The sequence below is a fragment of the Scomber japonicus genome, chromosome 4 (assembly GCF_027409825.1).
Source record: "Scomber japonicus isolate fScoJap1 chromosome 4, fScoJap1.pri, whole genome shotgun sequence".
NCBI classification, from domain to species: Eukaryota; Metazoa; Chordata; class Actinopteri; order Scombriformes; family Scombridae; genus Scomber; species Scomber japonicus.
Window position 1 is genome coordinate 16,122,595 of NC_070581.1, and position 26,165 is coordinate 16,148,759.

The 26,165-nt window shown below is 39.9% G+C and overlaps 1 protein-coding gene across 1 annotated transcript; it reads left to right on the forward strand.

Annotated features, from left to right (window-relative positions):
- On the forward strand, positions 1-25,466 carry kcnc4 (potassium voltage-gated channel, Shaw-related subfamily, member 4). Its single transcript, XM_053317386.1, has 4 exons — positions 1-615; positions 19,309-20,245; positions 21,063-21,239; positions 25,293-25,466. Exons 1-4 carry the CDS (start codon positions 1-3, stop codon positions 25,358-25,360), a joined length of 1,797 nt encoding a protein of 598 aa, XP_053173361.1. The 3' UTR covers positions 25,361-25,466.
- Positions 25,467-26,165: the final 699 nt, after the last annotated feature.

The window sequence follows — 26,165 nt, forward strand, 5'->3', positions numbered from 1 at the left end:
ATGATAAGCTCCGTGTGTGTTTCCTCTTACCGAGGGCGCAAGTCAGGCAACAAACCTCCATCTAAATCATGTCTGAAAGAGGAGATGGCCAGAGGGGAAGACTCGGATAAAATTATCATCAACGTGGGCGGCACGAGACATGAAACCTACAAGAGCACCCTCAGGACCTTGCCGGGGACCCGCCTGGCATGGCTTGCCGACCCGGACACACAGGTCAGCTCCGACTCGGACGCTGCGCCCCCGAGCTCGAGCGAGTTCTTCTTCGATCGACACCCTGGCATCTTTGCCTACGTGCTCAACTATTACCGGACCGGTAAGCTACACTGCCCTGCCGACGTCTGCGGACCGCTCTTCGAGGAGGAGCTGGCCTTTTGGGGGATAGACGAGACCGACGTGGAGCCATGCTGCTGGATGACCTATCGGCAGCACCGGGACGCGGAAGAGGCCCTGGATATATTTGAGCCACCAGACCCGGACGACACTGACGACGACAGAGAGATGCCTAGGCGTTTCGGTATCGAGGACTGTCCAGACAGGTCGAGGGGATGCTGCGAAGTTTGGCAGCCGAAGGTGTGGGCCCTGTTTGACGACCCGTACTCATCCAGAGCAGCCAGGGTGAGTTCATCAGGTGTTCCTGCTCTGAGCGTTTTAGTCGCCATATGTCGATGTGAGACCATAAAGCCCTCGAGTGATTTTCCATCTTAGAAAAAAAGGCGCACATTTTCCTAATCAACAGGTGTCCACACGAGGTTTAGCAAATCAGGCTGAACCTACCGTCTACAGGTGCAACTTCAAGTCTGCAATGTTCACCTCATAATCTGAATTCCTCTTGGTTATACCAGATGATTTAGTCCAGTAGCCTGTGACAAGCTCTGGTCAGAAGAGTCAGAAGATAATTCATAAATGCTGCTCATTGAGTCCTGTCAAGTCTAGACTGCTGATGTCTAGTTCAATATCCTTCTGAAATTGTGATGTTTTGCTGTTTTAGTAGTAAAATCTACCAGGAAAATATAAGCTGTATATGATCAACTGAGTATAGAAAGCGTTGTCTTGTGTAGGTTTGTGAATAATACTTTTACTGTGGTTCACATACCTACAGTGTTTGTTCCTAGCAGTTTTGATGCTATTACTTTAAATGTAACGTTAAAGGGCAGAGATAAACATCAGTAAAACTATATGATCATATCAAGTAAACTCTATATTTTAGATTTATGTCCACCCCTTACAAAAGGTTAGAAAAGGTTAAATGTTTTAGGTACTTAGGAACTTGTATAGATAGCCATCTTAATTTTATAAATAACATAGGTTATGTTTTTAAATATGGAGAGGATATATTTACTCAGGAAGCTTAATGACTTTGAGATGAGCCAGAATATTCTTGAAATGGTGCACAGGAATCTGGTGGAAATCATCTTGTCTTTTAACATGGTCGCGCAGTACGGACACTTGGTTGTCAAATGTGAAGGCCAACTATCAAGAGTGGTCCAACAAATCATTGAGAAACCATAGCTGCAACTAAGTTGCATGCGTACTGGAAACCAAAAATAATGATCTGTCCCATCTACTGTACCCACACTTTGAATTACTTCCCTCAGGAAAGTTCTTAAGACTGCCATGTGCCACCATAAATGTCCACAAGAAATAATTTGTCTCAGCTGAGTTAAATTTATTAAATACATAGTCATACACAGCCACTCCATTACTTTAGCCCTCGCTTGTCTTATATTTGTGGAATTGGCACTATGTACCTTTTTGTGATGGGACTATTGAACTGTATTTGAACTCCAAGCCCTCCCAGTTCAATGGGTTTTTTTTGTGTTTTTTTTTTTCGTGCATTTTTCCACTAATAATAATAATAATAATAACACATTTTATTTGATGGCGCCTTTCAAGTCACCCAAGGTCGTGTTACTCCGGTTGCATATGTACTAAAAAAGTCACCCAAGGTCACATTACAGAGAATAAAACTGAGATTAAAACAACAAACATTATTAAAACCAGACATCAACCTAAAAACCTAAAAACAAGTGTAGTGCACAGTGTCAAAGTGAGTATGCCAGTTTGAACAGGTGTGTTTTGAGTTTGGATTTGAATGTTGTGATGGAGTCCGACTGTCTTATGTGTGGAGGGAGGGAGTTTCATAGTCTGGGTGCTGAGCAGCTGAAGGTTCGGGCACCCATAGTGCTGAGGCGTTATGTGGGGATGGTTAATAGACAAGCAGAGGTTGAGCGGAGGGTGCGGGAGGGGCTGTAGTCCTGGAGGAGGTTGCAGAGGTAAGAAGGGGCTAGATGGTGGAAGGCTTTGTATGTGAAGAGTAGGTTTTTGTAGTTGATGCGGTATTGTATTGGGAGCCAGTGAAGTTGTATGAGAATAGGGGTGATGTGGTCAGACGATTTGGTGCGGGTGATGATCCGGGTGGCCGAGTTCTGAATAATTTGTAGTCTGTTGATGAGTTTGGCGGGGAGTCCGGTGAGGAGGGCATTGCAGTGGCGGGAGGTGACAAATGCTGGATTGGGACAGTGATGGGCGGAGGCTGGAGATGTTTTTGATGAGGTGGAAGAAGGCAGTGAATGTTTTGATGTTACATTTTCTAGCCTAACTAAGCTAAAATGTTATATGTTAGCTTATATATAAGCTAATATTTATTTTATTAAATATCTTTCAAAGTTACAGTTTTTTAGTGTCACATTTCCCCTTTTTTTTGTTTTGATCCTTCCACTGCAGCTCAACAGGAAAACTGTCTGTTAAAACACTGAGGTAAATTTTGACTTAAAAACCGTGGAAGATATCCATTTTATTTGACTAATTCAGACACCTGAAACCTCATATTATCTTCAGACAAACTTTTAGATACATTTTTTGATCAAAACAAGGACTGTGGATTTTGTCCTCACTTACATTATAAACTCATTTGAAGGGATCTAAGAGTATGAACAGGAGGAATGATTACAGCGAGAAAAATCTATTTCAATATTCATTGGGGCACCTGATAATTGTATTAAGACAGACTTTTTGTGAACCTGTTGTTTAACATCAGATCTGGGAGTTTTAAACTAGTGTGGGAAGTTTTTGTCAAGTTGAGTTGAGGATTCGTCCTTCTTTGTGTGGAAAGAGATTCTTTTCTTTCTGGCCAAAGGTCATATCCTCATATTTGTTTCATTGACTGTTTACCCAGGAACAGGTGTAGAGTTGTCCATGCACTAACCAGGGACTGAGCTTGAACATCCTCAAAGGAGAAACATGATCAACATCCTACTTATCACTTTTACTGTGACACTAAACAACAGTTTAGACAGAAAATCTGACAAACACTATTCTAAAATACAACTTTGTGATAATTTGTGATAATTTCTTGGAATCAGTTATTATTGTGAAATCAGATCAGTCTGTTTGTGACTGTAAGACAGAGCCAATAAAAACACAAATGATAGATGAGTGTAATCACTGCCCTGGGATAAGTGATGAAACATTTGAAAGAAAGGGAAGTGAACAAGAACAAACAACAACACTGAACAAAATGAAACATTACCAACTGTTGCTTACACTTTGGCCAATAAAAAGAGCTTTCCCTAAGTCAGTGTGTAAATACATTATGTTCGTCTTTGTGTTTGAACACAATTTTGGAGTCATTAAAAACCCACATACAGTGCAAGGCCAGAAGGATGTGGTCATTTTGGTGTAGAGCTGTTTAGAGCTGCAATGATGAGTCGATTAATTGATTAGTTGATTGACAACGTTAGTCTTCAATGATAGAGAACTGAATATCTTTGTGTTGTGAACTGATATTTGAGACAGTACAAGACAGTTTAGCTTGCGTCTTGGGCTTTGGGTGAGTTTTTCCTTGTTTGGGAAGGAAATCTTCATGCTAAAGCATACAACTTTGTGGCAACAGTTTAGAAAAGGTCATTTTCTGTCTCGAGTACAAAGTGAGATCCTTGTAGAAATGATTTTCCCACTTTGGTGTTTTAGAACTTGACCGGTGTGCCCAGAGCCCTGTGCTCCACCCTACCCAACACCTTTGGGATAAACTGGAACACCAACAGTCAACTGGGTCTTAGGCCTTTTGGCTGAATGAGAGCAAATCCTTGCAACCAGGTTCCCAAATCTTGAGGAAAGTTTTCCAAGTGGAATGGAATCTGTTGAAGCAGCACATGAATGTTGTTGATGGGTGGGGTTTGGGTGTCCATATATTTTTGGCCACCTAGTAAATCTTTTCCGTTACTTTAGCATCTAACTTGTAATATAACCCATTTTTCTTAAATGTCTCTTGGCAAGCGAATATTCCTTTCAATCATTCACTGAGCAGTTTTTTTTTAAGTATAAGTTATGAAATTGTACCATAATGCTGAAAATAGAGAAACTGCTGTTTCATGAAAGAGATGCTGTGCTGCTGCAGTGTTCCCACACATCCTGTTCATAGTTTGCACTTGAAGGTCCTCAAAGCACAGGTGTTTGAAAGGCTGCAGGAGTGTATAGCCATGTACACTAAATCAGACCATATGTTACACAGAGGAATTGGGATCTTAGCACACGTGTATGTGGTCATGAGTATAGGTGACATGTGTTTGAGTTCATGCATGTGTGCATTAGTGTTATGTATTTTATATTTTTATGCTGCTATTGGCCTGTTCAAAAAGAGCTTGCAATGAAAATAAAGATCTATCTATTGATCTATCCATACAGGTACAAGAAAAATAAAATCATCATCTGTTCCTTACATGCATTACATAATTGCATGTCGCCCAATCTTGCAGCATTGAAAATTTCAGTAGATTTCCCATATTTTTTGCAGAATTAACATAATGCTTGTTAGTACTGTTAAAGAGATTTACATTGCCTTTTTATTCTAACTTATTCAAATCCATCCCAGATTTATCCTCAGGGTATATCAGCCAGCTGTAAGCATTTGAAAGTATTTGATACCCAATGACTTTGCAACAAAAGCAGCGGAGTGCTTTGTGAACTAAACGTGAAAGCAAGTATCAAGTGTCACTACAGCAGGAGTTGTCAGAAAGAAAAATACATTTAGTCCAGAAAGAGTAAGGCTGATGCTCCCTCTATTATCGCTCTGCCTGTTTATGGAACTGAGTGGTCCATTCAGATGATCTATTCATGTCTGTTCTCATAGTGTTGCACCAGTATAATGTTCTTATTGCATGCCAGTCACAATACAAATAATGTTTATTTTAGCTTCTTGTCCAGGTGGCATTTGCAGGCTGTCACTGTAGACTGAGTCACAGCTGCCGCTGCATGGTGCCATCTGAAGATGACCCACGCCATGCCTGTCAGTTAATCACGTCTGTCTCTTACCACTGAATATTTGTAAATGAATCAATTATGATTTGAGAAATTCTACAAAAAACAGTAGGATGGATGACGGTGAATCATTCTGGAAGTATGTGATGAGAATTAGTATATGGCGGCTCCATATTGACCCAGGCATAATGTTTATTGCCCATTTTCTCTCCAGCTGATTCATGTACATATGTTTGCTCTATGTGCATTCTGAAAGCATGCAGGGTGCATTTTGAGGGACTCACGTTACCTTTATGGCCATTTCATTTAAAAACCTTTTGAGCTCATTTCAAGTAATGTAATTCCTGAAAGCCGGAAAGGAAGTTAATCTGCCCATCATTTAAGCCACATTCTCGATTCAGTATCAACCAAGACTGGAGGTGCAGTTCTGTAAAAGTCAGCACATTTGTGCTGATGACAGCACCACTCACAAATTAAAAACATGAGAGGATCATGTAGGTATATCATATATCAGAGGAAGTACACACGTGGACAAAATTGTTGGTACCCCCTTTGTTAAAGAAAGAAAAACCCACAATGGTCACTGAAATAATTTGAAACTGACAAAAGTAATAATAAATAAAAATGTACTGAAAATTAACCAATGAAAATCAGACTTTGCTTTTGAATTGTGGTTCAACAGAATCATTTTAAAAAACAAACTAATGAAACAGGCCTGGACAAAAATTATGGTACCCCTAGAAAAGATTGAAAATAATTTGACCATAGGGACATGTTAAACTAAGGTGTGTCTTCTAATTAGTATCGCAGGTGTCTTCAAACTTGTATTCAGTCAGTCTGCGAGACGGATAATACGAATGGTAACCAAAGAGCCCAGAACAACTTCCAAAGAAATTAAAGGTGAACTCGTAGGTCAAGGTACATGAGTGTCAGATCGCACAATCCGTCGTTGTTTGATCCAAAGTGGACTTCATGGGAGACGACCAAGAAGGACACCACTGTTGAAAGCAAACCATAAAAAAGCGAGACTGGAATTTGCCACAATGCATATTGACAAGCCACAAAGCTTCTGGGAGATTGTCCTTTGGACAGATGAGACAAAACTGGAGCTTTTTGGCAAGGCACATCAGCTCTATGTTCACAGATGCAAAAATGAAGCATACCAAGAAAAGAACACTGTCCCTACTGTGAAACATAGAGGAGGCTCAGTTATGTTCTGGGGCTGCTTTGCTGCATCTGGCACAGGGTGTCTTGAATCTGTGCAGGGTACAATGAAATCTCAAGACTATCAAGGCATTCTGGAGAGAAATGTACTGCCTAGTGTCAGATAGCTTGGTCTCAGTCGCAGGTCATGGGTCTTCCAACAGGATAATGACCCAAAACACAGCTAAAAACACCCAAGAATGACTAAGAGCAAGACATTGGACTATTCTGAAGTGGCCTTCTATGAGCCCTGATCTAAATCTGTGTAAGGAGCTGAAACATGCCGTCTGGAGAAGGCTTCAAACCTGAGACAACTGGAGCAGTTTGCTCACGAGGAGTGGGCCAAAATACCTGTTGACAGGTGCAGAAGTCTCATTGACAGTTACAAAAATCTGCCTCAAAAGGTTGTGCAACAAAATATTAAGTTATGGGTACCATCATTTTTGTCCAGGCCTGTTTCATTAGTTTGTGATTGAATGATTCTGTTGAACCACAATTCAAAAGCAATGTCTGATTTTCATTGGTTTCATTGGTGCTAATACAAACGTTAACATGCTGACAAACAGTCACATTTCAAGCAAAAATACAGAACCGTTGCTGGTTCTGGTTTCTCACATATGAGAATGTGTTGCTTTTTTCACTATTTCTGACATTTGATGGACAAAATGACTCATAGATGAATTCAGAAAATAGGGAGATGAGTCAATAACAAAAATAATTATCAGTTGCAGCCCTGGTTAGCATTGTCATCATGAGTGTGTTAGCATCCTGATGTTAGCTCAAAACACCATTGTGTCTAACTGAAGCCTCCAGTTTTAGGGGACAGAGAGCAATTGGACAAGTTATAATGATGTCTCATGCTCCCTGAACCACTCTTTCACTATTTGAGCCTGATGAATCCTGGCATTGTCATCTTGGAATATGTCTGTGCATGCCCATATTAAACATAGCATACTGTTGTTTTTCTACGATTTGATTTCATGCACAATGTGAAGGGAATTCAAGGGATGGGGACTGAACAGCTGTGTAGCCTTAAGAAAACCACTAATCAGTGAGGCTAATTAGAAAAAAGGCTTCAATTTGCTAGAGAGCATAAAGATTGGACTCTGGAGCAATAGAAGAAGGTCATGTGGTCTGATGAGTCCAGATTTACCCTGTTCCAGAGTGATGGGCGCATCAGGGCAAGAAGAGAGGCAGATGAAGTGATGCAACCATCATGCCTAGTGCCTACTGTACAAGCCTGTGGGGGGGGGGGGGGGGGCAGTGCTATGATCTGGGGTTGCTGCAGTTGATCAGGTCTAGGTTCAGCAACATTATGTGCCCAAAGAATGAGGTCAGCTGACTACCTGAATATACTGAATGACCAGGTTATTCCATCAATGGATTGTTTCTTCCCTGATGGCACGGGCATATTCAAAGATGACAATGCCAGGATTCATCAGGCTCAAATAGTGAAAGAGTGGTTCAGGGAGCATGAGACATCATTTTCACACATGGCTTGGCCACCACAGAGTCCATACCTTAACCCTATTGAGAATCTTTGGGATGTGCTGGAGAAGGCTTTGCTCAGTGGTCCGACTCTCCCATCATCAATACAAGATCATGGTGAAAAATTAATGCAACACTGGACTGAAATAAATCTTGTGACATTGCAGAAGCTTATTGAAACAATGCCACAGCGAATGCATGCCGTAATCAAAGCTAAAGGCGGTCCAACAAAATATTAGAGTGTGTGACCTTTTTTTTTGGTGGCAACTTTTTTTTTGGATTGAAGAAACCTGACAGTTGAATATTCCAGTTTAAAAACATGGAGAGCTTTGTGGCACTAATAGTAGCATAGTACCACAGGCTTTGTACTCTCAGTTTTGTTAAATATGACAAGTGGGACAGACTTAGCATTAACATTAAGTTCAGACCAGATAACTTTGTACAATCTTCTATAAATCAATATTTGATTAAATCCCCTGATGCTGAGAATTAATCACTGCTTTGGTAATAGGCTGCAACATGTTATCAGTGGTGAGCAATTAAAACGGACTCTCCCACAGAAAAGAGAGTATTTTCTCCCACATAAAGCAAGAAATCAATTTGTCTTTGCTATGAGAATGAGAGATGGACTGATGTAGAAACTACATATTCGTGCTTTGTTTTGTTGTTTGAAATTAAATATTGTGAAATATATATTTTTAGTGGAAAGTCTAACCCTACTAAAAGCTGAATATTGGCGTTAGGGAATCATATCCATGTATTCACTTCTTAAGTATCACAAATCTTCATCAACTGCTTTACTCATTGTTAATCATGAAACTTAGTCTCACATTTCTCTCACTGTGACACCACGATGATATATAATGAAGGAGTGTTTTGAGCAGAAGCTCTTATTCCTCTGGGCCTGGCTTTCACAGAGCTGACACCTTCCTCTGCTGCTCTGTGAATGGAACGCAAGATTTGATTTTTCACACATCATCAAAGCAGTGCTGCCTTGTTAAGGAGACTTTTATAACACTGAATTCTCTGCGAAAGAGGGATGTAATCCTGTGTGATTATGTTGGTTGTTTATTCTGCTCACTTCTAAGCTGTGTGCTGAAAATGGATTGGCTGTCTTGCTATGAGATCAGCAGGTTCATCATGAAGAGTTGCAGACTGCAAATTTTGCAGACAAATTAAAGCAAAATTAATAAACATTACTGAAAATGTTTTTCTTTGTCTTTAAGGTTATGTCTTTGACACACGTTGCACAGGCAGTCATATTCAACAAGCCTGTCCTCCATCTCAGCTGTCCAACGCACCTGTACAACAGCTCATTTCTTTGTGGTTTCCATTTCAAAAGTCCTCTCATTCACTTCCATTTCCTTGAAGATGTGTCTCTCATTGGCTATTGGGGTCCCGCATGGAAAGTAATGATTTAATAATCCAGATTATTAATCCTAAATATCAAACTTGTTTGAACTGATTAGGGCAGCCAGACCAGATCCTCCCTCTGACTGTCAGGAGAGGTGAATCGGGGATAAATTGGCCCAATATTCCTGTAGTCCAAGCCTGGCTTTAGGGATGTCCTGAGACGATCTCAAAGGTTGGTATTGGGGTTGATCATGGCATTTTTTAACTGATCAGTTTTGGCAATATTGAGCAAAAACAGATCAGATCCTTTGTTTTATGTCTGCTGTCACACAGGTGTTAGAAATGGAGTGCACGATTTGTGGCAAGAAGCAGAAGCATATTCTGGCATACCTGCGGCTAAAATGTCTGCAGTGTGGAATTTAAAATTAGAAAAGAAAGCAGTCCAAAATTGACTTGAAAGGCCTGCAATGTAACACAGCTGTGTTCAGTGCTACCAATTTGATACAGCACCTAAAAAATGGTCCACCCTGCTGTACCCTCTCGACACAGGTTGCAGGCAATTTTTTAAATTTAATTGTCAAACGTTGGATTGATTTTAATAACTTATGACGCTAGAAAGACGTCACGGCAGTTTTGCGCAGCTGTGCTATGACGACCCTGCCCACGTTCAGTAGGTAGTTTTTTGTCATGGAAAAGGTCTGTCCTGGAACTGTACTGAGTCGAGTTGAGCCGAGTCGAGTTGAGTTGTGCTAGAACTGTGTAGTGGAAAAGCACCGTTTATGTAATGGTATTAATATTATTAGTATTATTACCACTAGTATTAATTAATTGTATTGTGCATTGTGCAGTTGTATTATCTAGGAAAATACAAGTATTGAATCAAGACATCACAACTAAAAATAAGTGGAGACGATTGGCCAAGCAGATTGAATGGTATCAGCTTTAAATCTTGACTGCAGAAAGTGTGTTTAAATTCCTGAGAGAGAGGAAAACAAAAATCTTTGTGTTTTTGTCTTTTGACTCATTCCATCTGTATTAATGTTTTTAATAGGCCTCTATTTTAAGTGATTTGATTGATGATCAGTTAAGTATATCCAAATACTCTTTAGTAGCTGTTTTTGGATTTTGACAAAATTAAGTTGCTGGTAAAAGTTATTTTTTTTCTCATTGAGTCTGCTCAGTTGTCATGGAGATGGCTCAGTTGTCATCCTCGGTATGGAGACTTGTTTACGTGGCAACAGGTGGTCATGGTCCGTTTAAGGCTGGTGATTTTTGGCATTTTTGATTTTTCTCTGGCCATTTACTGACTCCTGTTCGATGACCTTTGGCCTCTTCCCGGTTGATGCTGTAACAGGATTTGGTCTGGTGTTCACAGATGTTGTCTGTTTTTGGTTTTCAGTCAGGGTCCTCGCCATTTCACTGATCAAGTTTTCCCCACATCAGTTGCATGTGATGTCATGATGATGTCACACACCGTTCCGGTCTTTCTCTCAGGGATCATCCCAGGGTTGAACAAGCAGAAAAGATGTTTTTTTTTTCTTTTTTCTGCTAAACGCTGGCTCCTGGCGATTTGAAAATTGTGGCTATATATTATGAAATAAAAGTCCCCTGGGATGGGCCTGGTGGTCCCTGATAACGTAGGCTTCTCATCACCCACTCCTTGTACCTGTTGGCTTGGAGGACATTTTACTTCTCTGCATCCTCCTCACTGGCAAGATTTTATGTTCTGATCTTTTATGTTGTAACAGGTGGTTTTTGATGTTGCCAGTCCTGTCACTGCTGCAGTTCATTGATTAGTGATGTAGGAAATTACTTAATGCCCCTCAATAGCAGGGGGTTAAAGGTTAGAGCTGTCTTCAACATTTTGTCTTGATTTATCATAGGCCACTCTTTTTTGGTGACGTCTCTGCTTCTATAAAATATAAACTGATAATGAAAGACTTCTCTACAGATTCCCTGGAGACACACAGTTGACAGTCTGTGGTCAATGCTCCTCTGTCTTCAGGTGCAAAGACTCTCAGACATGAATCAGTGTGACATGAATTCTAGGAAAACAGCAGTGGCTGAGCTCATTGGCTTTGCAGCTGCTGACTGCTCAGAAGACTCATTGTTGGTGTTGTACAGTATAGCGTGCTGGTGTTAGTAACAGAGCGTGATGCTGAACAGCTGGAGGTGATGGCTGTGATGGGTCTCCCCAGCTGCTGCATACTGACGCACAGCCTGCTGCCTGTTGTGCCTACTGTCTTGTTCTCTCCCACCCTGATCTTCCCAGCTGGGACTGGTTGGCTGTCCCCTTAGGGGGCCCTCTGCTCTGTCTGCACACTGACACCTGATGACCTTGGATTGATGTCTTTTTGGTACCAGTGTTTAGCATTTCACATCCTCAAAGGTTTCACTGCTCTACATTTATAGGTGTTTGTTTTATCTGTGACATTATTGGATCTGTTTCTTGAAAACAAAAAGAACAGGTCAAGGCCAGATAAAAAGTTGAATCTGTCAATTATTATACAGTTTATAGGCATTATAAATGATTCTTGCCAACATGGAAACATTTGGTCGTGGCAATTATTAACTGTGTTAGAAATGTTCAGATCTATTACTTATGGATGATATACATGATTACTCATGATAGTTTACAGTTTAATAATAAAGTATATTGTATGAAAGGACATACTGTAAGTGCACTGAAACACTTAACATCACTGGTAACTCAATGATTATAAATAATTATTAATAAAACATGTACAAATATTCAACATGAATTAAGAACATCTTTTAAGTATACATGCAAATGCTGCCTATATAACTTTAAAAATGTGAAACAAAATTGGCACATGGACAACATACAGTATATGCTGATACCGATATATCAGTGATATTTCTGATGACAATATTGGATGACTGATATATTGGTTGGGTTCTAAATGTTATATAATGTTAGTATCAGCTTCAACCCTCAGCAGGATTTGAGTAATAATATTTACATACCAGGAAAACAAAAGCTTCATGTGAACATTCAGTAACTGTACAATCCATTCGGCCTTATAATGACTGCTGCTTGTATAACATTGGTGGGCTCAGTAGACTGACATGGAAATGTTCTATAGCAGCAAAGAGACATTATGGCATTCACTCCAACACAGTGACTGTGTTTAAAATTTCCACTGCTGAGCTGTAAACGTGATACTGTGGTCTCCCTTTGTGTCAGGCTTGAAATAGACTATAAATACATATTTTAAATACTGCAAGGTTTATCGACAGACATGGAGGTCTACTGAAGAGCCACAAACAAACTGATAAATACAAATAGCCAGAGAGAAAAAGAAACAAACATGCAAACCCAATTACAGACACATACACACAGGTGTGAGGTCTTGCTGTTAGACTTTCAGGTTGAGCCTTTTAAAAACAGAGCAAGTTGTGTGTGCAAAGAGCTCCTGCACCTCCCCAGCAGAGGTGCCTCTGGCTGCAGATACCCAGCTCTGTTTAGTGCTGGGATAAACTGTTTGGCATTTGAGTAAACTGAAGGCTGTCAGGGCCTGTTGGGCTCATCACAAGAGTCCGAACAGCAGCAGGATTCACAGCTTTTATTTGGTTGCTGCTGGTTTGTTGTCACAACGGAGATATACAGGAGATTATAGGATATGATTTGTGTTTGTCAAAGCCACAGAGCAGTCCATTTACCATTTTTTAATTTTTTTTAACAATTTTTATTTATTTATTTTAGTTAGCAATGGTAACAATACATTGCAAGACAATCACCTCTGGATTACGGAGCATGAACGATGAAACAAACAAAAAACAACAACAAAAAACAAAACTAAAAACAATCATCAAGAATAGAGCCTGTATACAATTATGTAAAATCAAGTCTCTCCTTTATATGTCAACCATTTTCCCCATCTTTTAACAAATAGGTCTTCTTTCACTTTCAACATGTATGTAAGATGTTCCATCGCCAGTATATCGTCTATAATTGACATCCATTGTTTGTTACTAGGGGGGTCAGTCCTGAGCCAGGTTTTAGTAATGGCCTTCTTCCCAGCCACCAGAAGAATCTTGATCAGATATTGGTCTCCCTTATGCACCGATCCATCCAAATGACCAAGGTACAGAACAAGACAAGATTTAGGAATCACATATCCCAACACATTGCAGAGAACTGAGTGAACATTCCCCCAGAAGGGCTGTATATTTGTGCATTTCCAAAAGATGTGTGTGTGATCTGAATCCATGTCGTTACACAATCTCCAACATGGCTGGTGAGCACTTATCTGTTTGCTTTTGATTCTAGGTGTGATAAAATATCGAATTAAATTCTCTCCATCTCAGTGACTGTGTAATAGTTTGGTGTGCTTTCCACAAATCATGCCATATCCCTTCTGGAATCTCCTCACCCAGCTCCCTTTCCCACTTGGCTATAACATATAATGTTGACTCTATTCTAGATTCCATTAAGCAGCCATATAGAACAGATACTGCTTTTGGGATGGGATGGCTATATGCCTGAACCAGTAATTTTAAGATAGGATGAATTTTATCCTCATTTGTTTTAATATTTTTGATATAATAATCCCTCAATTGCAGGTATCTAAATAAGTCCTGATTAGTTAGATCATATGCATTTTTTAGTTCTTGAAAGCTTTTCATTTCACCCTTTTTGATAGTTGTGCATATGGCTGTAATTCCTTTTTCTGCCCAATGTTTAAATGTCTCATCAAATTTTCTTGGTGCAAATTTGTCATCAAATGCAACCCATTTTAATAGTCCAATTTCTTTACCTATTTTTAGTTGTTTCACTATAGAATACCATATATCTAAAGTATAGTATATCACTGGGTCAAAGTTATGCTCCCCTCTTATGTAAGTAGGGGGCTCTATTTCCCCTATATTTGTTTGAACTGGGTTTTTGTGTATAGAAATTTCAATATCTTTCCATCGAGCTACATATCCCTCATCACACCAGCAGATTAGTTGACGTAGTTGCGCAGCATGAAAATACTCTTTTAAATTTGGAAATGCCATTCCCCCTTTGTCTTTAGGTAATTGAAGGGTGGTATAACGTATTTACTAACCTAAATACGTCTGTATCACAACACTGGAGGATTTCCACTCAATGATAAACATCATCCAGATCAGAGGTTAGTAGGTCAACCTTCAGACCCCGGATGTTGATAACATGCCACCACGGACTCGGAGGGGAATAGCACTAACGTATCATAACAAAATATTGGTGAAATGAACTAGTTTGGCGGCAGATAATGTGTTATATAGAGGCTGTGCTTCGGTGCCCCGTGTACTCTGAGCTAATTTCGTCCGAACGACTCCAAATGACACCAAAGTTTTATGCTAGAAATAAGGTCCAGGTTGTAAAAAACGGTAATTATCCTTTAACTCAGGCTTATACTGATGTATGTACCCCTCCTGTGTTGTTTCCCCTCAGTTGAAATTCTTGCAGTCGTCCTCGCGTGCCTTTACTGGCCTCCCCGATGCGTCCGCTCCCCGTTTGTTTCCATGTCGCGGTCCCGGTCGACTGGAGCCTTTCAACGAGAGCAGTTCCCCCGCTGTTGGTCGAGGCCATGTTAGCTTGTGGTGTTAGCTTGCTCTCCTTAATCTCTCGGTTTATTTCTTTTCCTTGGATGACCGGGTTCTTTTTATTCTTCGTTTTTGTTGATGATCCACTCATATTCTCAGTTTTTGAGTTCGTCAGCGTCTATGTCTCGAGTTTTAATGGAGTTTAAAGTGTTAGCATGCGGGAGCTCCTGACTTACGTGTCCATGCTGCTCTTTTTTTAGCTGTTTGCAGGGATGACACATTGGAAACATTTATTAAGACCTTTGTGTTAATTGAACCTACCTTTTGCTCCATCACTGAAGTAAGTGGCTAATAGAAGTACATATTCACAATTGACTGTGTGTAAACATGGATGATGTGTCTCCACTGTGTGCTGCAATCCAAAAGTGAAGCCAAAATATATTCTTTCCAGGAGCTGCTGTGTTGTTTGTGTGATGACATTTGGAGGCAGAGTCTGTGTAGGAGAGCCAGGATGATGGTCTGCGGGACACGCCCCCTCAGCCGTTTCACTGTCTGATGGATGTTTGAGAACAACTTTTGCACTCCCGCCTTTTATATCATCAAATAACAAACTTAATCAAAAATTTAGCAGTTTAGACAAGCATCAGCCTTATTAGAATGACCTATGACAGAAATCATCTTTGGGGAACATTTATTTGACGTGTAATTTTATTTTTCGATTGAGGCTTCACTTTTTGGGAGCTGTGGTATTTTCCATATTCATACACAGTCAGTGGTATAAACACACAAGAACACATTAGTGGTAATTCCAGGTTTTCTCCACTTGGACAGAACTAATTTTCCAACACGTAGCCAATGTTTGATTTTGTCCCTGAAAAACTAATCATTGATGCAACAATATATGTTTTTATGGTGAAAATCTCTTTGAGTCTTATAGGGCAGCAAATAATTTAACCTATTTGAATGCCAAGTGTTTATAGATTTTTGTTAGCAACAGGATTGTAGATTCATCTGCCTCTAGTGCCACCATAAATCATTAAGTAATTAATTATTCATCAGTTTCAGTATCATTTTTAAATCTAACACTTAAGTGTGAAAGGCTGCCAGTCATTGTTAGCATGACAAAAATGATGACAATTTGATGATTGATGACAAGCTCATCTGTACAGTAAAGGGGTCCTGAGCTTCTGCTCTCTGTTGAAATTGTTTGGGCAGCAGCTCAACTGAAACATATTATTGATTATTTGTCAAAAGGTCAAGATATGGCACTGCTAAGCTGTACAAATTGTGAGAAAATGAAATAGTAAAATCTTTTCTTAAATGAGGAAAAAAGGGGGTTTGTTTTCAGCTGAGGAAGATATCAAACAAATGTTGGCATCATCATAGTCAATCCTTATTCAGTCAGTAAATGTCTGACAGATAATCTATTTCTGTGCAATGTCCTTCTTTTACAGCTCTTCTTCTGATGTTTACATTGTGCTCACAGTTTATTGTCCAGGTGCAGCAAGTCACGAACCCACAGTGGGACTTGGAAGTCCAGAGAGAGTTAATGAAATGCTGGTGTAATTTTATATTAATTGACTTCGAAATTTTTCCTAATGAGGTGCTGCATTAGAGTCTAGTCCCTCTCGTTTTGTGGAGACCACCTTAATTATCTGGCACTCTCTGTATATCTGGCTCTTTTGTCTGGATAGCTTTCCAATAGGGAATCATAGAATCATAGATGAGAGAACACACTGGAAACAATGTGTGTGTGTGTGTGTGTGTGCGTGCGTGTGGGTGTGTGTGCGCGTGTGTGTGTGTGTGTGTGTGTGTGTGTGTGAGTGAAAGCATGGAAAAACATCTGCAGTCTGGCTCTTTGTGGAACCAAAAAAACTGAATAAGAAATGTTGATTTGCTTTTAAATTTTCAAATGTGCATGTATATGTGTATGTATAAAAGAACGATGAAAATTGATCATTGACTAGCAGTTGCATTAAGAAAATCTTGATTTTGTTGATGCACATGATAGAAAGGAGTCATTAAATGCCTTTGACGTGGTAACAATCAGCCTCAATCTCTATAATATGCTAAATTAGTCATTTATTAAAGCATGTGCTCAAATTTCCTTTTGTTTTTATTTAGTCTCTATGCTGTTTGGCTTGTTGTGATACACCTTGTGACTCTGTGAATCACACACAGTGTACAGTTAGCTTTGGTGATGTTCAGGGACACCGTGTCTATGCAACAGGGGAAACTCTGAGCTCCTCTTGGGACAGAGCTAAGTTGTCCTGCGGCTCATTCTTCGTCTTCTCAGGGGTTCCTGTGAATGCCTCAGAGCTCTGCAGGGAAAAAGCTGAGGAAGGTTGTTATGGTGGAGAGCTGCACATTATATGGATGCATAATAGAGATATGTACAATGTAATGTATACAATGTAATGTAATATCTCAGTTTTTGTCTATCCTTTCCTCTTACTGGACTTCATAATATTCAATTCTTATTTATTTTGCTTGTTCCACAGTGAATTAGTGTCCCTCATTGGACATCCATGTCTTAATCATAGACCCAAACACCATAAAGACAGATAGATATATGAGAGGCCCCAGCAGGAGAAAATGGCTAAGTGCATGCAAGGCACAGGTACATATTTATCCAGCTGGAAGATTAGAAAGGTTGGAGAGGCATTACAATTTGTCCAGACTTGAGTAAACAATAAAGACAGCACACAATGTTAAGACAAACAGAGACAGACATGGCCATTGTGCTGGATCAGGTTAATGCCAATCACATTATTCAATTTGTCTTCCATAAATTGTAAAAGTAGTTTGATTCACTCCCTATTTTGTTTGTATTTGTAAACCAGATCATTTGTATTACATCATAATGTTCTAAAACATTTGTGCTAGAGGGAACAGTGACAGCAGAAGAGATGTTGCACTGACTGAAACATGTCTGAGAAACCTGACAGCAGTGCAGGTGACTGTTAAGCTTGTTGGTTTATCCCCTGCTGTTCAGTGCCAGCAGGCTCTGCTCATCCTTCCACTTCCCCCTCTTTACCCTTGTGGTAACAGTCTGGTTGGAGACCCCTAATTTTGTTACCAGAGTAACCTGCTTTATCTGGAAAAAATGAGACTCTCCCTGATATATTTGAGAGACAACTCACACAGTAGCCCCATCATGGTTGGTTTAGTAAGTCAGTTCACACAGTGTTGGCACCATGCGAGTACCCCCTGCTGTCCCCGACTGGAAGGTCCCAATGTTATTAGAATCATGTTCTCTCTCAGCATGTCTCAGACTCTGTGTTCATGGGAGTAATTGGTTTGAAATTGGTCTGTTCGCTCAGAGAACATTGTCCCAGCTCTTTTGTGGACAAATAGTTTTTTCAAATAAAAAAAGGACTTTTTAGTCTGGACAATCACAACAATGAATGATTTCCTGGCACTGATGAGATGTCATGAGGAGGTGCAGTGGAATGAGAAAATAGTAGATATGTTTTTTATGTTTTCTGTGTTTTGCTTGGGCTGCATGATTGGTTAAAAAATGATAATATGAAAAACTTTGCATTGGTGTCAACAAACATTTTTAAAATGAAAAAATTAAAGCGGCTCTCATCCTACCCCTATTGTCAAACAACTCTCATGAAATGTCTTGTATCACTACCAAATTTGATCCATTTGGTCCAATTTGCCCATTTGGAAAGTCTAGAAGCTGCGTGTTAAAATTATTTTAACCCCATACAGGTTAGCAGAGATCTAACTGGAAGTTAGCCGGCTCGACTAGTGGAGGTCTCTGGAGCACATTCACACATCCAGAGTGGGAATGTCCTGCTCAACATGAGATTTATAAACTCTGGTGTACTTTTGTTTATCTGGTGGTGATAGGCAGGGGCTTGAATTTAAGTTCCGCATTGCAGATTTAAGTTTTTTTTTTTTTTCTTTTCCACTGAAGCCACCCGCTGCTCCAGTTTTAATTTAGTTTTACACAGTGGTCTGGGTTGTTCTATTCCTTTGATTTATTCCTGCTGGTTTCTGCACATAAGGAGCATGATTTTCTCCCTTTCAGATGAAGCTTTGACATTCATTCTTGTATTAACTTCACAAAAAAGATCCATCACAAAAAATATCTTTACTTTGATGTTGTCAAATATTGTGTCTTATCATATTTCTTTGTGCCTGAGTTAAGTGTTCTTACATCAGTGTTCATTTTAGTCTTTGCTTACTGTCAATCACTTATCATTCACTGCTTCTGCAAGAAAATAATGCCATAAATGTGCCGCTTTACAGACTTGATTGGCACATCCATGTCTTTTTTTGGTGGCTTTTTGACACTGTTAATTTTATCAATGAAAATAAATTCTATAATATAAATTATATGTGGCATGGATATAAAAAAATTCACGAGACGAGACTTTAATGGAAGCTCTTGCACAAAACAACAGTAATGATTGCTTATTAATTGTGTTGATGATTAATTGTTTGATCTTTCTCATCCAGGGAGTGGCACTTGCCTCCCTCTTTTTCATCCTGGTGTCCATCACTACCTTCTGCTTGGAGACCCACGAAGCCTTCAATGAACTGCAGAACCGCACAGAGCGGGTTGTCATCGGCAACACCACACGACAATTGCAGAGGACTGAGATGGTGACCAAGCCCATCCTCACCCTGGTGGAAGGCATCTGTGTGATCTGGTTCACATTTGAATTTCTGGTGCGTATTGTCTGCTGTCCAGACAAGGTGGTCTTCATCAAGAACACGCTCAACATCATTGACTTTGTGGCCATTCTGCCGTTCTACCTGGAAATGGGCCTGAGCAGCCTGTCATCCAAAGCTGCCAGTGACGTTCTGGGTTTTCTCCGCGTGGTGCGGTTTGTTCGGATCCTTCGGATCTTCAAGCTGACACGGCACTTTGTAGGCCTGCGAGTGCTGGGACACACGCTGAGGGCCAGTGTCAATGAGTTCCTCCTGCTCATCATCTTCTTGGCGCTGGGTGTTCTCATCTTTGCTACCATGATATACTACGCAGAGCGCATCGGAGCCAGTCCAAACGACCCCACAGGCTCCAACCACACGCACTTCAAGAACATCCCTATAAGCTTCTGGTGGGCAGTAGTCACCATGACAACGCTGGGTTACGGAGACATGTACCCACAGACATGGCTTGGTATGATGGTGGGGGCACTGTGTGCGTTGGCTGGGGTCCTGACCATCGCTATGCCAGTACCTGTCATCGTCAATAACTTTGGGATGTACTACTCGCTGGCTATGGCCAAACAGAAGCTGCCGAAAAAGAAGAAGAAGCACAACCCAAACCCTGACGCTCCGACTGACTCGGTCTCATTTGGGAAGTCGGATACAAACTCACATAGAGACAGCACTCAGAGCGACACCTGTCCCCTAGCTGCTGAGGAGAGTGTCGGCAGAAACCGTTCAGGTCAGGCTGCCGTACAATACTAAAGGGTCAGTTCACCCAAATTTCATGAAAACATTGTTTCATATACCCGTTGTGGTATCTAGCCATGCAGATAGTTTGGCTTTTAAGATCTGCTTCCAATCCAATGAAGGTGAATTGAATTTCATTTGTGGTGCTCAAAGCATTGAAAAAAAAATCATTTAAATTTCATCAATCAAAATTTAGTGTCAAATAAATATTCCTAATCAAAGCTGTTATAAGTGCATTCTATCAAAGTTAAAAATAGAGGTATATCTTAAAATAATACATTTTATTTAAATAAGATTTATTTCACACACACGCACACAAAAACAAAATTAAATCTGTCTGCATGGCTAAATAACTCTAGGTGAGCAAGAAAATGTTTTTTCCCTCTAACTTGGGTGAACTGGCTATTGACATTAATGTTACAGTTTTTTGTTTTCATTCATTCATTTTTTTTATTGATACAGATTGTTTTGTTTAATTTGTTGCATAAATTGGTGCATTCGTCTTTTTTAAGACACACATATTCAAGTGGCCTTAAGCCTAATGGTAACATAAAAAGCCATTGCATTTCAAGTCTTACACATAGTTCCTGAGGCTTCTCGGTTTGCCTGACAGATGAACCGCGTTCAGTCATAAAGACAGTAACACACCGGGATCAAATTACTCCTCATAACATCTCCGTTAAATTGGATTTCATCACAGAAAAATACCGATTTTATGCAATATACCTCTGGCTTTGTCTGGGCCCTCAGGGGAGACTCAATAAAAGCTTTGGCATTTACGTTGCTGTGTCTTTTTCTCTTCTTGTCAGACTCCAAACAGAACGGAGATGCAAATGTGGCCCTTTCAGAGGAGGAAGGCTGCAGCCTGACCCAGCCGCTGTCTCCCAGTGAAAAGTGGTCCCTGCGGTGCTCTCGAGGGCGAGACAAAGCTAAGAAAGAGGCCACCTGCTTCCTCCTAACCTCTGGAGACCCCAACGTTCACACTGGTAGGTCACATACATACCAGCACTTACTTGAATATATGCTTACTGCTTATAGCATTGCACATCTAAATGTATGCTTGCTTTTGTTGTAGCTATACTGTGGTTTGAGTTCTCTGGGATATTCAATTTTAGTTCAAATTTGGTCTTCAGATATTGTAATTCCTCTACTGATGATCTCTGGGAATTCAACAGAAAATCTCATGAGTCAAGATCAGGTTGGAATCCTGTATCCAATGAGTTCCTGACAAGATCAGTACTGCTCGATGTCTGTATGATAAATAAAAATCTGTCACCAGCAGCATTTTACTCAGACCTAAAATCAGGGGAAGTGAGATGAGAAGATTGCGTCTCACACAACTAGGAAACAGTGAGTTTAGCTTATCACAAAGACTGGAGACAGTGGGAATCAGTCCACTTCCACTACTTTTAAAGCTCACACATTATCAAGTTATATGAATAAAATTCTTCGAGTCTCAGTTGGTTGCCTGGCAACCTCATAAATGAAAAAAACTTACATCTACAAAAGAGGATTTTTAACTTTGACCAGACTAGCTGTTTCCCTCTGTTTCCAGTCATCATGCTATGCTAAGATAGCCAAGGGCTGCAAGTAACGATTATTATGGCTATCGTTTAATCCATTGATTATTGTAATTATTGTGTTGATTATTTTTTTGGTCCATAAAATGGTGAAAGCTGCTAGTCAGTTTCCTAGGACCAAAGGCAGTGTCCTCAAATGTCTTTTTTTTGCCCACAACCAAAAGATATTCAGTTTACTGTCATAGACTAAAGAAACCACAAATAGTCACGTTTGACTAGTAGGAAACAGAGAATCTGGTATTTTTTACCACTAATTGATTAATCGTTTCAGCTCTACACAAAACCTGGCAAGAGAGGAAATAAGCGTGTGTCCCAAAATGTTAAACTCCTTGAACTAAACCTCTTGCCATGTCTATGTGTTGTGGGTGACACCCTGATGGAGAATTTAATAACTACAGTGCACAGGTGATTCATCACAGTGAGGATTTTACTTTTATAAATACTGTATGAAGAACCTTGGACTTCATACAGTATTTATAACTTTGTTCCCTTCTTTTTCTTTTTGCTGTCAGAGGGTTTAACATGACTAAAAGTCTACAGCCAGGCTTGCAGCCCACGCTGTAATTACACACCAGAAAACAGAGTTGATGGATGGATGAAAAATTGAGAGAAAATTTAGCTATTCTTAGATCCGCACCGGTAATGGGCCAAAAAATGAAGGTTTGGCCTCAGGGTTATGAAATGACAGAGGGAAGATCATGTTGTTAGCTAGATGCTGTTAGTTAACTCAAAGAGCTTTATCCTCTGTATGGTGGGCTTTTTATTATTAGTTTTGTAATGATCCTATCATGAATTCAAGTTGTACAGGTGATGGCACTAAAAAGGAAGTCAAATAAATTAGTCCTGAGGACCATGAAGAGGCATCCATGTGTTGATAAAATGGATTTAAGTAGTGTTTAATGTTACTGTATGCCCACTCAACCTCAGCAACAAAATTTAAACAACATTCTGTTTTGCATGGAGGAGATGTGTAAATGTCTACAGACAGAAAACCCCCAGTATACTCACTTCCATTATTAGGCTTCTATCATCTTTCCTGCAGCGTCCAACTGGCCAAAGCAGATTTCAGTCATTATTCACCAGAGAGTTCAAAAGAAAATCAATGGAAGAGCTTTGTAGTACTAATTGCATCATCTATCTGTCTGTGTGCGCTCAGCGAAAGACTCTTTCTTGAATAATCACTTTCCCGGAGTGCTGCAGCATAGAGTTGGTAGTAACACAATGTACCAAACAACCTGTTGTGTCTAAATATGTAAGGAATGCTTCACATACTCAAGTACGTATGTTCAGGTTCAAGTGCAAGCATTTGCAACATAATTGGATTCAGTCGATCATCTTGTGAGACCCAGATTGCATTAATACAGCTTTAACCAACATACTATCACAGTGATTACTAACTTTAGCTGCCCATTTTGAACATGCACAACCAGTTTTCTGTATTTTTGACTACTCTAAGAGTTGCCTGAATCTGATAACATGGCTATGAAGAAGAAGAAAAAGGAGATGTTCATTTTATTCAGTGAACTGACATCCGCTGTCAGCTTCTCATCTCTCTCCTCTTGAATGGCTGCTGGATCTCATATCTGATCTTTTCAAACTACCCAAAAGCCCCTTGTGATAGGAGGCTCTATATTTGGCATCTATGGATCCAGTCCTGATATCCTGAGCACACATCCCACCCAGACAACATCCTGCCTCCAAACAGCCCGACAATACTGAAGGTGTTTTCCTGAAAAGCTGCACTTTGCAAAAAAGCATTTTTCTACTAAAGCTCATTAGCACATCATTGTCGAGGAAAGAAACAACACATAAATGGGGCACTTATTGTTGCTTAGCCCCTGTGAGAGTGTATACACCCGATTTTTTTGACAGCCCATTACAGGTAAATTGTATTTGAACGTTTCCTGAAAGCCTCTTCAATTCCTGAATGTATTGAGTGTTGGATATTAGGTTCATGGCATGTTGTTACATGGAAAAAAAATCACACACAACCCTATTATATCTGGTAAATGAGAAAAAGGGGTGATCGTGGACATGTAGTGATGCTCTGGGGAGTAGATCATCTGTCAATATAAGATTCACAGCCTCACAGTCACAGTGGAAAAGACATAAACACAGAAAAAACACAACTTGTCCCCCAGCCTGCTTTCACGCAGATTTCTCTAATAACACACTGAATAATCTGGTCAGCTCATTAAATTGTCGAGCGAGCCTTCTTCTGATCGCAGAAACAAAAACAATGGAAAGCTGAGCAAAGCCAGAACACCTCAAAACTAATCTTTGAGAGAGAGAGGAGGGGGGTAATTCAATCCTGAGCCCTGTGTCTGGTGAGTATGCGGATAATGACATCCCAGTCTATTACAGGCAAATATCACACATACACAACACATTTTAGTGCACATTATCTACAAAAAGGGTTCAAGTGGACTTTCACTGTTTCCTAACAATGTTAAAAATAATTGTACCCGGAATAAAAATCAAAACCCCTCATTTTTGTCCAACATGCAAAGGCCATTTTGAGTTGGTTAGATGGAGATAGATTATGTCACAGTGGATCTGCTCTTTGGAGTGATGCTCATAGGGGATGGTGCTAGGTTAATTGCAAGATGTAAGGTATGGATAATATTTCACCAGAGCAGTATGGCAGGAAACGGACAGATGGATGCAGCAGGTCTGAAGATGCTCAGATGGTTATCAGTGACAGGAAATGGTCACCCGCCCTGTAGTAGGAACAAAATGCTGGCTGATTTAAAGCGATTAAGGTCATCACAGGGAGTGTGTGACAGTGTTAGTACTCGCTGTCACAATTTACACATACAAAAGCAAACACCGTCCTGGTTGAAAGCACACTGTGTCTGCGATGTGACAACTGCCAGCTTACAATGAGCACATAATGGTGTGGCAAAGCATTCAAGTGCAGCTAAGAGAGCAGCAGCACACAGATATATAAGACGAACAGAAAAGGCTTTGGATGAGCTTCCATATTCCCAAGTGACTCCTCTGGATGGCTGCCACTAATAGGTTTCCATTAACAGCATGGGTGGTCAAAGCCTCCTGCTGGCCTTCCAAGTTCAGATCAGTAGGATTTCTCTGTGTGTGGAGTACAGCCAAAATCTGAATCAATCAACAACAATTTTGATAAACAATTAATCATTTAAATATTTTATTAAACAAATATTTCTAATTTTGAATCATTTCAGCTTACATTTATGGTTTTTCAGCTGCTCTTTTTTATATAATTATAATGATATAATATATAAAATAATATTGTAATATCTTTATGAAACTTACAATGGACATTTTTCACATTTTATGTATCTATATATTTTATACATAAAAAAATATTAAGGATTAACTGAATTCAAAAACGCTTCTCCCAGTTTATTTTCTAGGTCTTTCATCTTCATATCATAAGTCACTGTGTTTCATTAGATTTCTGTCCTTTGTGTTTGCTAACAGAGACCTGTAAGGACATCCTCGCTGCCACTGGAAACTACGCTCAGCCAGAGGTCACCACTCTGACCTAATGCTGATTGGCTACGAAAAGGAGAAAGAGCACAAACTGGCAGTGGAGTACATTCTGTGCAGAGCTGCAGCAATGGTCCCTGCTCCTCCTTCCTGAATGAACTGCAGACAGGATTTATTTTTTATTCATCACGAGATTGTTTTTGTTTTTTGTCTCTGTCATACATCTAAAACCCTGTGTTAGAATATCACTCATTTACATGTTACAAAGCATTTTGTATGTACTGCATGATCTAGCATTATATGATGTACCTTGAAAATGGACTACAGCTATTATGCTTTCCATTTAGTGGACATGTCTTAACCTGAAGTGACTGTTATAATGACATAGCGACAGTTTTGTTAATCAGATATAGCATTTGTTATCGTGATTTTTCTTTTTTTTTTCCTGTGTTACAGAAACAGTCTGTTATAGTTCTTTTAGGGACTCAAAGACACTTAATCATCATTTGGATGAATGTCTTGTATCCATAAATGTTGTCAAGTAAGAACACTTAACACACTTGTGAATATGGGATTGTACAGCCTAACTGTTACTGTGAACTAGGATTAGATGAAACTTGAAATCATTGTTTGATCCTCAACAAAAACAGACCCAGCGCTTTTTGTCCTTCATCCGGTCTCTGCCTTCTGTCGTGCCACTGCTTTTTAACACTGACCACAGGGACAACATGCAGATACTTTGTCAAGACACAGCGTGGTATGAATGCCGCTCAGGCAACACATTGTTTGTAAATCCTTGTACAATAAGAGAATTTAACAAGAGAGAAAAAAAAATCAATGGAGCAGTATTGTCTGTCTATTAGC